The sequence below is a fragment of the Branchiostoma belcheri genome, unplaced genomic scaffold, assembly GCF_001625305.1.
Source record: "Branchiostoma belcheri isolate BF01 breed outbred unplaced genomic scaffold, Haploidv18h27 scaffold49, whole genome shotgun sequence".
NCBI classification, from domain to species: domain Eukaryota; kingdom Metazoa; phylum Chordata; class Leptocardii; order Amphioxiformes; family Branchiostomatidae; genus Branchiostoma; species Branchiostoma belcheri.
The window spans coordinates 1,408,561-1,424,775 of NW_017804120.1; the positions used below are offsets into that span (position 1 = coordinate 1,408,561).

At 39.0% G+C, this 16,215-nt stretch overlaps 1 protein-coding gene across 2 annotated transcripts in view; it reads right to left on the reverse strand.

Moving 5' to 3' along the window:
• Positions 1–297: 297 nt before the first annotated feature.
• Positions 298–16,215, reverse strand: part of LOC109479503 (gamma-2-syntrophin-like) — a 119,667-nt gene continuing 103,749 nt past the window's right edge. Inside the window, exons 12-18 of one of the 2 annotated variants that reach the window (XM_019781475.1) lie at positions 6,020–6,058; positions 5,417–5,533; positions 4,733–4,804; positions 3,961–4,113; positions 2,278–2,370; positions 1,703–1,813; positions 298–558 (exon numbers count right to left, since the gene is read on the reverse strand). In XM_019781475.1, coding sequence (XP_019637034.1) covers positions 442–558; positions 1,703–1,813; positions 2,278–2,370; positions 3,961–4,113; positions 4,733–4,804; positions 5,417–5,533; positions 6,020–6,058 — 702 coding nt within the window. In that variant the 3' untranslated portion in view covers positions 298–441. The remainder of the gene's footprint in view (positions 559–1,702; positions 1,814–2,277; positions 2,371–3,960; positions 4,114–4,732; positions 4,805–5,416; positions 5,534–6,019; positions 6,059–16,215) is intronic. The other variant, XM_019781476.1, reaches the window with a different exon arrangement.

The following is a 16,215-nucleotide window of genomic DNA, read 5'->3' on the forward strand; positions in this document are numbered from 1 at the left end:
CAGTAAGGTTCTCACCTGCTTACCTTCCTCAGAGCTTCTGACTGGAGTTCTGCAACTCGCCACTATTTATCGCCAAATTAGGTGGCGCTTTTGCGGCGAGAATGCAATCCCAAACATGGCTGAGCTTGTATTCCCCCTCGTCCCGGTTCATCACTGGGGTTGACTTCCTTATCCAGACTGCTTCTTTAATCCACCGGATTCTCTTGTTGTCCTCCCTATCTATGACCCTGGCTCCTCCCAGTCTATCACACAATTGTTTCTGGCAACATGGTCTGTGACTGCCGATTTCTTCTCTTCTTTTTGTGCTTGTTGTTTTTGGGATCGTGTGTATCTTACTGGTTGTGTAAGAAGAAAATTCTATACCCTAAGTATCGTCCAACCTTATGAAGTTATTTACGGATATTGTTAAAAGTCCTGATGTGGATGGGAACTGTTACGCGGTTAGACGGCCATGTTGGCGAGACTACGGACGAAGACAGGGTCGACAGCAGCGAGTTTTGCGGACAGGAAGGCGTGCATACTGAACAGGAGAGCCTGCAGGTTCGGACACTCCAACTCCTGTAGGATAAACAAACAAACAAACAAACAAAATTCATCACTACATCATACAAAACAACAGTCACTTGGGCCTAGGAAAAAATGATGTGTTTTCTGTTTAACAACCGACCTAAGAAAAACTGCCGACCCTAGCCTTTTTTTGTGTGGACCACTGCAAAGACATTTTTCACAAGAAATTTTTCAGGTTGGTCAACCTTTTCTAGCTCCATGATCAGACACCTCAGTGATAAAACGTTGTACAATTATTGGTTTTCTAACATTGACATTGAAAATAAAAGTGTCCTCATGCAAGTTTTACTTTGTTATACTGTGTTGTATAAGTTGGGTCCATATATATATAGGTCTAAAGAAAAAGAAAAAAAAATATAATCCCTACATACTGACCCTAATTTTTTTCAGGATTGAAACAGGAAACACAATATTTTTTTCCTAGGCCTTAGACATACCTCTTCACATTGTCAAATAAAAATCAGCATTACTTTAACATACAAAAGTAAACATACATGTATTGTAAAGGAAAAGACAAGAAACAAAAGACTATATCAAAAAGGTATAAATCAATCCAAATCATTGTTCCATTATTATAATAAGGCCACACCAAGTAAATTTTATGGATGACGTCCTTTGGAGACCCTAAATCTAATGCGAGAGGGCGAAAAAAAAACAAATAGGGCCCTAAAAAACAAGATGCCTAGATTAGAAATATACTAAGAGACGACAAATGTTAGGACACAAATTGAATGAGGTGACACAGTGTAACAAGCAAGAAGTCTTTTATTCATCATCAAAACAGCAATAAATCAGGTGGAACAGCAGTTGTCGTCCTGTCCTGTTCTCGCGTTACGGGTTTCACGTCAATCTGACTATTTGTGGCACTGTCGTGACTCTTTGGTCATAGTTACAGGAAGCGGAATTTCTTGGTTTTTTTCTAGGAACAGGCCAAAATCAATGCGCGCGCAGACGTCATCCATAAAATTTACTTGGTGTGGTCTAAGCATGAAAGTTCACAATTGTTTCACAGCCACAAAAGTAATGTAACTGTATGATGTTTTGACAGTGTTGTGTCTATGGACTGAAATTTTTCTACACAATGTTTATTTCTCCTGTCAAAGGCAACATTCTGAAGAGAAGACTAAGTCCTGACCTGTGTCTCTATATGCCTGAGGTTGGGAGACTGGAACAGGAGCTTGATTTTAGACTTGTTGTCGTCCGAGGAACCCTTCAACTGGGAGAACTTGTAGGTCCATAGCACAGCCTGGAGGGGTAAGATTTATAAAAGTTAGCCCTAAAAGGCGTGGCTGCTCCAGCCTAAGTTTGCAGACTTGAAAACTTTTGATCCAACACAAGATACATTTTCTCTTCTAGAGCTTTCAACCAGTCACTCTTGTCTTCCTCAGTAGACTGACCCAGTGAGGCTTGTCACGTGGCTTCTCTGAAGTGTGACGTCAACACTGGGTCAAAGATATCAATGTCGGCCCCTGTCACAGTGTTGACATCACACTTCAAAGAAGCCACGTGGCAACAAGCCTCACTGAGTAAGTCTATTGAGGAAGACCAGAGTGACTGGCCAAAAGCTCCAGGTGAGAGAATTTACCTTGTGCTGGGACAAAAGTTTTAAACTTTAAACAGTCATGTAATTACTAACACAGATGAACTTTAAAACTGTTGGTCTAGGTCCCTAACATCAACAACACAAAAAACTCTATCTTTAGACCCTACCTTATTTTCTCCATCATACAGTGTGAAGCCAGTGGTGAAGTCCAGCGTGAGTGCAGCCAGTCTCCTCTGCCAGCTAACTCCAAAGGTTTTCCTCTGTAAGATTAAAAAGATCAGACCAAAGGTTATGGTACAAGTAGTGAGCAATTAAAAGAATAACATTATACCTTGAACCGATATGTCAAATTGTGTCTTTAAGTTTGTATAGTAGTACAGTCAAACATGGATATTGCTGTGTTTTCCCTGTCCTTGGTGCTGAATGGATAATACATTGGTCTGCTGCACCGTAGGGTGGTTATACCGGCTATACAGATACAGAAGCTGGTGTGTTACACCGAAGGGCGGTTATACCGGCTATACAGATACAGAAGCTGGTGTGTTACACCGAAGGGCGGTTATACCGGCTATACAGATACAGAAGCTGGTGTGTTACCTTGAAGGGCGGTTATACCGGCTATACAGATACAGAAGCTGGTGTGTTACGCTGAATGGTGGTTATACTGGCTATACAGATACAGAAGCTGGTGTGTTACGCCGAAGGGCGGCTATACCTGCTATACAGATACAGAAGCTGGTGTGTTACTCTGAATGGTGGTTATAACGGCTATACAGATACAGAAGCTGGTGTGTTACTCTGAATGGTGGTTATACTGGCTATACAGATACAGAAGCTGGTGTGTTACACTGAAGGGCGGTTATATCTGCTATACAGATACAGAAGCTGGTGTGTTACGCTGAAGGATGGTTATACCGGCTATACAAATACAGAAGCTGGTGTGTTATGCTGAAGGGCGGTTATACCGGCTATACAAATACAGAAGCTGGTGTGTTATGCTGAAGGGCGGTTATACCGGCTATACAGATACAGAAGCTGGTGTGTTACGCCGAAGGGCGGTTATACCGGCTATACAGATACAGAAGCTGGTGTGTTACTCTGAATGGTGGTTATACCGGCTATACAGATACAGAAGCTGTTGTGTTACGCAGAAGGGTGGTTATACCGGCTATACAGATATAGAAGCTGGTGTGTTACGCTGAAGCGTAGTTATACCGGCTATACAGATACAGAAGCTGGTGTGTTACGCTGAAGCGTAGTTATACCGGCTATACAGATACAGAAGCTGGTGTGTTACGCCGAAGGGCGGTTATACCGGCTATACAGGTATAGAAGCTGGTGTGTTACGCTGAAGCGTAGTTATACCGGCTATACGGATACAGAAGCTGCTGTGTTACACTGAAGGGTGGTTATACCGGCTATACAGATACAGAAGCTGCTGTGTTACACTGAAGGGTGGTTATACCGGCTATACAGATACAGAAGCTGGTGTGTTACGCCGAAGGGTGGTTATACCGGCTATACAGATACAGAAGCTGGTGTGTTACTCTGAAGGGCGGTTGTACCAGCTATACAGATACAGAAGCTGGTGTGTTACGCCAAAGGGCGGTTATACCGACCATACAGATACAGAAGCTGGTGTGTTATACAAAAGGGCGGTTATACCAGCTATACAGATACAGAAGCTGGTGTGTTACTCCGAAGGGCGGTTATACCGGCTATACAGAGAGAGAAGCTGGTGTGTTACGCTGAAGCGTTGTTATACCAGCTATACAGATACAGAAGCTGGTGTGTTACGCTGAAGGGCGGTTATACTGGCTATACAGATACAGATAGACCAGTTTGGTTACCCCTATAATCCTGACTGCGTGATGTGTGGCAGTCTGTATGGCTCCCATCCACAGAGTTAACTCTTCTTTAGTCTCCACACTCAGGTAACAGGACTCCCCAGTCGACAGCTGCACTCCCACACAGTACAGTCTGTCATCTAACACTTCCTGGTCCTGGGGAGCAAAAAAAGATGTGTGTTATGGTTGGTGCGATGGGCAAGTGGTAGAATGCTCACTTTGCATTTGGTAGGTTGTGAGTTCAATCCCCGGTTGAGTCATACCAAAGACTTTGAGAATGGTACATACTGCTCTGCTTAGCACTCAGCATTTGAGAAGAGTATGGGAGATAAACATACAACACTACCAGCGGACTAGTCCCCTGCTGCAGTGCTTGCAGTACTGTGTGGCCTGGGGGCTATAGAAACAGAGATGGGTGCTGCCACAAGCGGCCATGGCAATGGAGGAGGACTTTTGAACTTGAACTTTAACTGTGTTATGGCAAGTGACATAATATAGAATCAGATTGTAACTCCAGCTTTCCTAGATGAAAAATACACTTAACATAATTCAAGTCTCCCAATAGAGCAATCATTTAGTAAATGCAAAGTAAAGCTTTTAAAAGACTTTGTAATTTGTGAGTGGCAGTGTGTTCAGTGAAAAAGGTTTAAAAGGTTCAGATTGTCTGTTTCCTTGTTAGTAGACAATTGTGCCATTTGTATTTCAGTGATAGCTTGATCGTTTTAGGACATCTGCCCCTCTCAAATAACAACTATTAAAAGTGTAAAAGACTGACCCTGTTCATTTTACACATGAGCTCATGTAGCTTGTACATCCGATCACACCTCACCCAGTCTCTTTGGCTAACCTGTACAGGAATAGAAAAAAAAACATGTTCAACTTTTTATCTTATGATGTTTCACCATTGACAACATTTCAGTGTAGAACTAGGTTCTCTACAAGATTATTACACTCTCCAATAGTGCCAGTCTCTCTCAGTCTTTCTATAGCAAAAGCTTCTTTCCACAGACTGCAAAATTATTGAACTCTCTCCCTGACAAGTGTTTCATTCCAACATACAACCCAAATACCTTTAAAACCAATGTTCACTACCCATGTTCTGAACCTCAAAGTATTATTTTGGCCTAGCATTCAGCAAACTTCTTAAAAACATGTATTATTGTATCTGAAAGAACAAAATAACTGCCATTACCCTGGAAATAGCAAACACTAGCAGATGTATAATTTTTGTACTCTCTAAGCAGAGGTTCAGGTTTTAGCCGTGTTTTTAGGCTTTTTTTATCAGGCTTTCTTTTTTGCCCTGTTTTTTTCACCAACCTTAAAAATAAAACAGTGCAAAAAAAGCCCGATAAAAAAACAACCCAAAAATAAGCCAAAACCCAAACCTCTGCTTGGAGAGTATCATTTTTGTCTCTCCATATGAAATACATGTATATGACAGGGAGGTACCATTACTTACAGGAGGGGTGTCCATGAGAAACATGTCCTCCCCTCTGAGTGCTACAAATCTGGGTTTCCAGTTCTGGAAGTTCTTGGAGGCTCCTATCCGCTCACTCATCCACCCCATGTGGGTAATCTGTGGACACAAAAAACACACAAATATTACTAGAGAAGTAACATTTGCAAAGCAAATGCATGTTGTTTACCTTCGGACATGGTCTGCTCTGTTAATTCTTACTCAAACACATTTCATACATGTACTACTACTTGATGATGTCACTATTTGGAGAAGAAGAAGAAGAGGAAGAAACTGAGCAAAAACAATAATTTTATGTTTTCCTTCGGTAAACATAATTAACTTTTACCAAAGTGTTGGGTTTTTTAAAAACAGGATAACTTTATGAGGGTTTTGCAGCACTTGCACAGTGCAAAACAACCAACCTGCACTTCAAACATCTATCAATAGAGGGCACTGTTACACTGCGGAAGTCCACACACTGTTATTTCTGACACAGAAGGTGGAGGGTTGGAATGTTATCTGACTGTACATTGAAGTGAATAACAGCAAAACAGACAGTTAGATGCATCTTTAAGAAAGAAATCCAACACACACGTGTCTCACCTGGTGTAAGGGGGATGCTGTGTCGTTTGAGAGTTTAATCTGTAAGGGTGAAGAAGAAAATGGAATGAGTATTCCTCAGACATGCAATTACAAGTGATTTCATGCGAGAATGAAGAGATTTTATACTTTATAGCAAGGGTATTTGATTGACTTCAGGTTGTCTGTACATTCTTTTTAAGAGAGTTTGAGAGCAAAAGCTACATGTAAAAATGTATGTATGTATGTATGTATGTATAGCATCGAATACCTATTACTAAATCATATTTGCAACAAGCTGCCAGGGGCCCCAAAATCTAATCATTTCTAGGTCTCACCAAGACCTACCCACCTACCAAGTTTCATAACAATCCATCCATAACTTGAGGTATGGTGCAAAACCACAAATTTACACACACACAGATGCTACCAAAAACATTAGCTATCTTGGCAAAGCTTATAACGCCAAAAAAAAAAAAAGAATGTTTGAACCTACAAAATTTAATGGTTGTTATTCTAGAAAACAGACTGGTGCACACTTTCTCTAAAGCCATTTTGGAGCCAAACCAAATCATTGCATTTCTCCTCTGGGGCACGAAAACATCTCCACAAATTGCAGACCACATCCTCCAGTGTCACCGCCAGTAACTAGAGTTAAGGCCACACCGACTTAATTTTATGGATGACATCCTCCAAAGACCCCCAAACTAGTGCGCGCGGGCGAATAAAAAAAAAGTCCGGCCAAAAATAAAAATGCTACATAACCACAGGAATACAAACCTGGTATTGTGATTTTACTTAGCAACGTATATGACAAGCCGGCACATGCTGGCTTTTTTGCGGAATTTATGAATAAGCACTGTACGTATGTACTGAGTTCTTGAGTCGTGGAGCTTCGGTAGCCTGGGTGCCCGGCTCCGTATTGTCGCTAATATAATACCCAGGCCTAGAGCCAGGCCAGAGCCTCAGTGGATGTGATTTTTTATTATTTTTTTTTGAGAACAGGCGAAAATCAATGCGCGCACGGATGTCATCCATAAAATTGAGTTGGTGTTGCCAAACTAGAGTTAAGCTTTACAAATTGCGCGAGTCCCAATGTCTGCCCTGGGTGCACTACTCCTAAAGCTTGTTACATACCAGTACAAATTTGGCCACATAGATGTGTCCACAGCACAGAGAAGATAGATATTTACTATGCCCTAAGGTTTAGAAAGAATATTTACAGAGGAGTACAGTTGGCTTGCTGCCCAGTTAGTACTTATAGAAGTGCAGTTTCTGGGCTGGAAAATACACTTTTGGGAATAGTACATGTAGGTGTACAGAAAAAATAACATAAAACTAGAAAATTTAAGGTAACATTCACAAAGCAAATACATAATGTTTACCTTCGCATATGGTCTGCGCTGTTAATTCTTACTCAAACACATTCATATATAATGGTCAGACAGGAGTCTAAATCCCTCTTGCTATAAAATTGTAACATGATGTAACCCAACACTAGTTACTATGGTGACAGACGTCTGGTTCAGGTCATTGACCTTATTAGTTTGGAGAAGAAGAGGAAACAGAGCAAAATCAAATATGTCTTCCTTCGGTAAACATAATAAAGAATAGAATGTCAGCAAAACCTAATTCCAAACCTTACTGTCTCGATTTACTTTGTTTAATTTCATCCTCTTGAATTTAAGGCCACACCAATTTAATTTCTTGGTTAACGGATTCGCCGCTTCATTTTTTTCTGATTTGCAAATAAAAATAAAAATTCAGAATCAACTGCAAAATGCTCATATTTTGCCCTGAACAGTTGAAAACAGTCCTTTTCTTACTACTCGTTACAGTCATTCCATCTTTCAATGCAATAGTATCATTAAAAGTTCAAAATTCATTGTTTACATTTTGAACCAGCCTGGTGTGTTGACTTAATGGCTCCCATTTTGGGACATAATAGGATGCCTAGGCCTGTTTTTATTTTTTTTTCGCCCGCCCGCTCCATTATTTTTCTAGACAAATCCGTTAACCAAGAAATTAAATTGGTGTGGCCTAAAGTTATGAAACTAGAAAAATTTGACTTTCATACAATTTGGTTGATTTTTAAAACCAACAATTATACAAACACACATGTCAAATACAGTACTCTAGATTTCTTCAGGGCTTGAATTTAAAATTCTAAACTTAAAATTTTTAAACAATAAAACATGAACTTCAAGGTTTTATTATTTTTCATGACACTTTAATTTCATACTCTTGTACAAACATACATGTAGTACCTTTATTACGTAACCTTATATAAATATCAATTCATCTATTTATTACCGAATATTACATTACATTATACTGACTTTCAGGCAGCATGGTTGATTTTAAAAATCAATGTCTAGGTTCACTTAGTCTAGTACTCCTGCAATCAAAAATTATGTTTGATTTTTAAAAATCAATGTCTAGGTTCGCTTAAAGTTTAGTAACATCTGTGTCCATAATATCACCAGGGTCCATAATATCGCCACCTTGAGAAACAGTGTGCTTAAAGATATTTTTACTGCAGCATACTTTTGGTATGCACTCCTTCACACATCAAATGTACATACCTAGGGTATGTTGCAGTAAAAATATCTTTAAACACACTATTTCTCAAGGTGGCGATATTATGGACCCTGGTGATATTATGGACACAGATGTTACCCCTGCAATAAAAAATTAGCTGCACAGCTCCAATTTTGGGTTCACAAAATAATGTACATAATATTATTGATATATATATATGTACAGTACTTTATGTATTTCCAGCCCTAGAGGAAGTTCCCTATGGTAATACAGTACATGATAACAAGGCAGTAGTGACATCTTGAGCCCTCACTGATGAAGAAAGCAGACAAACATGGACCAGTCCTGACAGGACTCCATTTCTCACTGATCCCTGATGGACAAAATAAATGGAAGGCTTTCGGAGCTAGAGTGAAGGGTGGTATAGGTTACATACTGTGCCTGTCTCTTTCTGCGTGCATTTATTTTTGTACCACCAATTTGTGAGGCAAGTCAGGTCATTCCTAATTCCTTTGGCTTCAGCCATGTTTTTGAAACTTAACTTCAAAAGGTGAAGGTAAAGGAGGGTTCTCGGCAGAAGTTTCTCACAGAGTATGGGTCTGGTACAGAAGGACAACTTTCTGCTATGCAATTCTAAGCAAACCTCCAGTACTGCACTAAGAGCTAACTGTTCTTGAAGCAAGACAACCATTCTGTACACAAGAAAAGATTTCTTGAACTAAGAGCTAACTTTCTTCATATTCCAAATATTCTTAAGATTCTTTTTTTTGGTGACCATGATACTAGAAATATTTTCTTTTCTTAAGAAAAAGAATTAATAACATTCTTTGTGTAAGAATCAACATACAAAACTTTGAAGAATGTTTCTTGAATTTTCTTGAGTCTTTCACCCTTCACAAGAAAATATTTCTCAACATAAGAAAATAAGAAAAAAAAAAGAAAAAAAAAAATTTGGTAGTGTGATATGTGACTGACTGTCAGTAACTGATCAGTTGCTGACATTTCAGTCATAATTCAGTAGAGCAGCTTATTAATCAACTGTCATGACTGATGGTTACTGTCTTGACAGTACTGACATACTACTGACGATTGCTGACATAATACTGTAAGCTTTAAAAGACACTGTAGCTTGGTGAACATTGAATCCCAAAGATTTGACCACAGTAGGGGGTTTTACATGTATATTCTCCCACCAAAATCAAAACTCATAGCCCTCTGAGACACGATTTCCTGCTTCTTGAGGGACAAATTTTGTATTCCCTCTGTTAAAGCTTCATTCATTGCCAAGAATGTTATGTTTTTGGTAGCATTTGTATGTATGTGTACTATGCATGTAAATGTACATAGTACATGTATATATATGATTGTATGAATGTATACATGATTGTACATGTATGTGTGAGGTTTATCACAATAACTGAGGAAGCAATGGATGGATTGTCATGAAAGTTGGTATGTGGGTAGGTCTCGATGAAAGCTGGAAATGAATACCGGTAGATTTTGGGGTCCCTTGTGGCTCGTTATGGTACTGCAGCAGAACTTCCGCTTTTGATGTATCTCATGATCATGATTATCTGAACATGCTATGGTCACGAATTTTGCATAGCAGACAGCTCTTGTGCTTGGGAAGAAGTGACATGGGTACAGGCCCGCTAGTTTACTATCAAAAACACTTACTTAATGTTTGTAACTACAATGTATATGATGTTTATTTTACGTTTATTTGGCCATGGGTTGTGTTTGAAGCTTGTGGTTCATAAGGAATGTGTAAAATGTAAACAGGATTGTTCTATGTGGGAAAACTTTACTTGTTTTGGTGCCTTGATGGCAACAACGACAGACAAAAACCATGACGGAATCCAAGTTATGCAGAAACAAACCACAAATTTAAATGCTGATGTCAACAAAAAGGATCTAAAGAAGCACAGAGAAAACAGAGAAAGAAAGACAAAACAAAGAAACAATGAACCATGTTAAAATCTTGACAATGTGCAAGAAATGTTTCCCAAACTAGACTAAAAACTTCCGGCACATGATATAGCTCAATGACTACAGCCTTGCAAAATTCTCGAGTCGATTGTAGAATAGGCAAATGATGTGCAGTATAAAACTAAACACTTGAGGGAGCTGTTGTACTGGAAGATCACTCCACAAAGGATTAGAAGTTGTTACAAAAGGGGAAACACAAGAATACTCAAGGGGAGGCAGCCTGGCCTTATCCACACATGCTCTTGACATCAAGATTCCCAAACATATTTCTTCCTAGACTAAGTCATCTTATGTACCATACTTTTCTTGTTCCTGGAACTATACAAGTAGAATACACACTAAACACAATCTACTAAATTTGTCATAATTTCTCCTTTTCAAACTAATAAGGTCTAGCATAATGTTTGACATTGAGTTACATCATACTTGGATTATCTTCTGATCCAGAGATCCCTAAAACCCCTGTGTAACCCCCAGCCAAGGTTTACACATGAATCAGCGCTCGTAACATTTAATGAAACCCTCGGGGAGCCCTCCAAGAGTTCCGCCAACATTTTGATGACTCCGACCTCTCAGAAGAAGACTCTCAAAGAAACATCTGTTGGCCAGGATTTCCTACTTCTTTAAGAAACCTCCAAGGTGTAAGATTCCTTGGGGGCTGGCCGATTTCCGCTGGAGATGACAGAGGTCAAGAGCTGGCTGGCAAAATCCCAGCTCTGGAATAACAACTGCCCACAGGGGCCAATTTTCCACATTTGGTGGCGGGGACTTGTGGTTTGTGAGCTGGTGGATGATACATCAGTGCCTGGGCGTGTTAGGGCCAGTATCTATCTAGATCTAAAGGTGTCAGGAAAGTGTATTTCATCAACAAGTGATCAGATGGACCAAATGCCTGTGTTCTAACCAGCCTAAATTTTTTTCTGTTATCTCAATTTTGTTTGATGTATTACAAACATATCAAGTGGTGCAACAATTCCCTGGGAATATTTGGAAACCTTGACCCTCTGAAATGCTATTTCCTGCATTTTGAGAGACCAATTTTGCATGGAAGACTAAGCTTAGTAAAATGTTAAATGACATCTCTTTCCGAATCTTTCCATACCTGCTGCCAAGTTTTGTCCGTCAAAGATGATGAGTTTTGTCTATTGCAAGTGTCAACATTCTGTCAGGTGATGAAAAGATGGACACTGGCTAGGTTTGGGTAAAACAAACAGGATATTAGGCCATGTTGATTTGATTATATGGATGACATCCTCCGGGAGCCCCAAAACTGATACGCGCGTGCGAATAAAAAAAAAGTTTTGCAAAAAAAAGCTCTTTTCATTATGAAATCTACGTGGTCATGAGGGTTGAGCAAATGGCACAGAATATGGTTTGGCGAATAATCTAGTCTTCAAGTTCATTTCTTTACAATTTCGTGTTTTTTCGTTTGATTTTGGCATTCTATGACATTGGTATAGTTCTTATTAATTTTTTTGTAACTTATGGTATATTTTTGCTCATTTTGCAACTGTTTTGTACAATTTACAGTATAGTTGAAAACTTTTTTTTTTTTAGTACATGTTAGCTGCACTACATGTATTATTGTTCTATATTCCATCTACAGCCCAAAGTGTCACACATTCTGGTTGGCTGAAGTTTGGGACCAGTCTGACCAGATTTAGGCCACGCCTACCTTTCTAAGCAAATCAAATGGAATTTGAGTTCAATTTGAGTCAAGTTTGACCCGATCACCAGCCAACCATGGCCGAACGTGAAATCCACACCCAAATGTTTTGAAACAATCGAACACTAGTCAGTCTCTCCAAACACCAGCCAACCACAGCCTACCTTGCTCCTAACCTAAGGCCACACCAATTTAATTTGTTGGTTCTAAGATTTTTTCAGAAAAAATATGAAGTGACAGGGCAAAAAAAAACAGGTCTAGGCATATTATTTATTTTTATTATAGCCCCAAACGCTACGATAGGAGCCATGAAGTCAACACAATTTTGAACTTTTAATCAAACCACTGCATTGATAGATGGAAAAACTGCTACAACTAAGGAAGACAAGACTTTTGAAAAAAGTTTATCTCGGCCGCTGGCCATGTAGTTTTGTGTTCTTGGAGGATGTCCACATAGATTTGTGTAACTGCTAGAGAGGAAAGAATGTATTACCTAGTATGTTCATACCTGTAACACCAAACAGGGTAATAAGTTGGCTTCCATTATCATTTGCTTCAATGGAATTAGTGAAAAATGATCATTGCTAAATACAATATAACGTTAAGTATATGTAACCACTACAATAATTTTCATTTTATTTTATTTTTTTATTTTTATTTATTTTTTATTTATTTTCATTTTATTTTTTATTCTGTTTTATTTTATTTCATTTAATTTTATTCTATTTTATCCGTTCTATGCATTATCAAACTTCTCCTCTACTGCTAGAGCTACTAAAACTTCACACCAAATATATTAAACATTTTAATTCGCCCCCTCTAGCGGTTTGGGCCAAATTGCAGCTTTCCAAAAAAATCCAAGATGGCGGCGGCAGATCGGGGCGCGGCTCGGCGATTGCCGATTTCATTGTATTTTCCTTGGTCTTTTACGCAATTCAAGCAAAGAAAACAAGTTGACCACAAGAACAAAAGAGTAATACAGCACTGGGAATCTAATGGTCCGTTTTGTTGGGCGGTAATTTCTCATTTCAAGTGAATATTTACTTGCGTCACAGTGATTTATTCACCAATCAAAAGCGACATCTTGCGACTGAAGCAAATATGGAAGGTTAATGTACATAATTTATGTCATTGATTTATTGGTCCAATTACAGCAGCTATTAGCGAAATTCTAGAACATTAAATGCATACTATGATATAAAACAATGGTTTTGTGGTAAACAGCATTTCCTCTTTTTTAGCAACTTCGTTGTATCAGAATAACGACACTATCATCCGGTAGGTCGACACCACAAAGTAAAGTATACATGCAGAGTAATTGGTTTCATTGGGTTTTTTTTCACGGTCGAAATCAAGATTTATCCAACCATTCAACGTACATATTTTGGAGCACAATATCTCGGCCGCTTCAGGCGGCCGAGATAAAAAGGACTTTCCTCAACTGTTGGGAGCAAAATATGAGCATTTTGAGTTGATTCAGAACCAGAATCTTTTTTTTTTTTGCAAATCAGAAAAAAATGAAGACGTGAATCCGAGAACCAACAAATTAAATTGATGGTTAACAGGCCTCAAAATTAACTTTTTTCACTATTGTCCCAGAATTGTCCCGAACATAGATTTCAATTGTCCCGAACTGAAGATGGACTGTCCCAGCCTGCTTTTCATGAAATAAGTTGATGACAAAAATAAGAAAACAACAACTGAATTTGTACAACTTGAAGTCCACTTTATTAGTAAATGTAGGGAAATACATGATAATATAATGGGCATGGCACCCACGTCCCTGATATTTGGAATCCCTGATTGGTAAAATTTAAATGTTTGTCAGAGTATTATATATTGATAGGCTGCCAGCAGTCTGCAGCAGGATGGATGGATCGCGTTCCCAAATGACGTGGATGGTCTTAGAATTTTCCAATTGCCCCCAAATTGTCCCGAAACGTAATTTGAATTGTCCCAAGCTGAAAATTTAGTGTCATTTGACACTGGGACAATGTTAATTTCGAGCCCTGGGTTAACCATGCCTAACCATGGTAGGGGAGTTCGGGAGGCCATATTCGCCTAGTATGTGTGACAGAGGCTTAGAGTAATGTCACTGCTGGTGTTTCACAATTTATGGTTGTTTTTGGCACCGTACTGAGGTGTTAACAGTAGGACTGACACATTTGGCCTGGTGTAGAACTTCCCCAGACAAACAGGGAAGACCTGGTTACTTCAGATCTCTTACATGTCACCACTGTGAGTGTGTTTACTTCAACCAACTGTCTGACTCTCTCAACACATGGTACAGGGCAACAACCTCTGTCTAGTGCCGTGTACCAACCGGTTCACTGGACTTGGATCTGGACTTGTAAGAATGTTTAGGTTCAAGTCCAAAAAAACCTAAAAGTCAAGAACCGAGTCCGGACGTATTACCAAAAAAAACAACAACAATTCACATACCCCTTTTCTTTCCAAACAACCGAAAACCTCCCATAGATTGCAAAATCTTTGCTGCAAAATGAAGAAAACATTGCCATCAGGCATTGTCAAGTACCGGCCTCCATGTTATGTGGCCAAAGTTTTGCTCAAACAACATTACAAGGTTGCCAACATGCAATTTTGTACATGTATGCCATGGGTTTAGGTCCGGACTTACAAGTCCAGAACTGAACCTAAACCTCTGGACTTGAATCCGGACCTGAACCTAAATGTGGGTTTAGGTACAGGGCAACAACCTCAGTCAAATTTCAACAGACTCCATACTATAGACAGATTCATATATATTCAAATGCAGCAACTCTTATAATGCAAAAATAGGTGTATACATAAAGGCTATTTTGTTGTAATTAGAAAAAATGCCAAAACTCCTGATTAGCCCTACTTGATTGTATACTAGTATTATCTCTTGGTGTTTAGTAATTAGGATGTTAATTTTCATTCTTTACATATACTTTTTTGTACTTTTAAAGTTCAATGGTCATTGCAATACATTGTACAATTGTCTTGCAATAAAGTTTTTCTTCACGTGTGTCCTAAAGTAACCCCCTTAAGAATTTAAGACACAGTGTTCTAGCCAGTGTTCTAGTTCTGTCTTCTAGTTTTTCTGTCCTTTCACAGAATTTTTACCTCTCGTGAGGGGCCAAAATTTGCCCAATCCATCATCTTTGACAGACAAAAATTGGCATGTAAAGATATGGCTAGCGATGTCATTAAACTGAGCTTTTTCTACCAGCAAAATTGGCACCTCAAAATGCAGTCGAATAGTGTTTCAGATTGTCAACATTTAAAAATGTCCCTGGACCTCCCTAGGATTGTTCGGCACTAGATGTGATGCTAGGTCGAGCAAAATTGAGATGATGAAAAAAAACACACTGTTTACGATGTGGTTTAGGACTCATAATATCTTTTTGTGTCATAAATTCGATAAGGTTTCTCATATCTGATCTGTGTGTAGATTGCTGAACTTGTGCCATATCTTGATAATTTACAGGCTACAGTGTATTTAAAGGAGTACTAACCTCTAGAAGAAAGTGCTATTTTCTGATACATCATGCTGCAGTGAATACATAACTAGCCGACTTTTTACATAATTTCGCTTGTACGAGTTGAGCGGCGCATGTTTGTAAAGTGATATTAATATCATTTTCCCCCATGCTGAACCACAATTGATACATCCGGGAATTCTGGCTTACGCAATACTCATACACTTCAAGTCAACATAAACATTTTTCGGCGAAAATGGTAGGAGACAAGCACACTAACAAGCTGATTATTGAGAAATTACTTGCTTTACTTTGCTTGACCTGTGGCTTGGATATTATGATATCAGGATGTCGAATACAGTGGGAGCCAGTTTCATCCTGCATGTTTTGATTTTCTCAACTTATTTGCATGTAAGTATAACTTGAACAGATAATTTGATTACGCCACTTATGGAAAGGATAACTAGATTACGCCGTTTTCTCATCGTCAATATTTGCGGCATAAATGAGGGGTGATAAGAACACCAAGAAGGACAATGGTTGGTAAGATACCAAAGAAC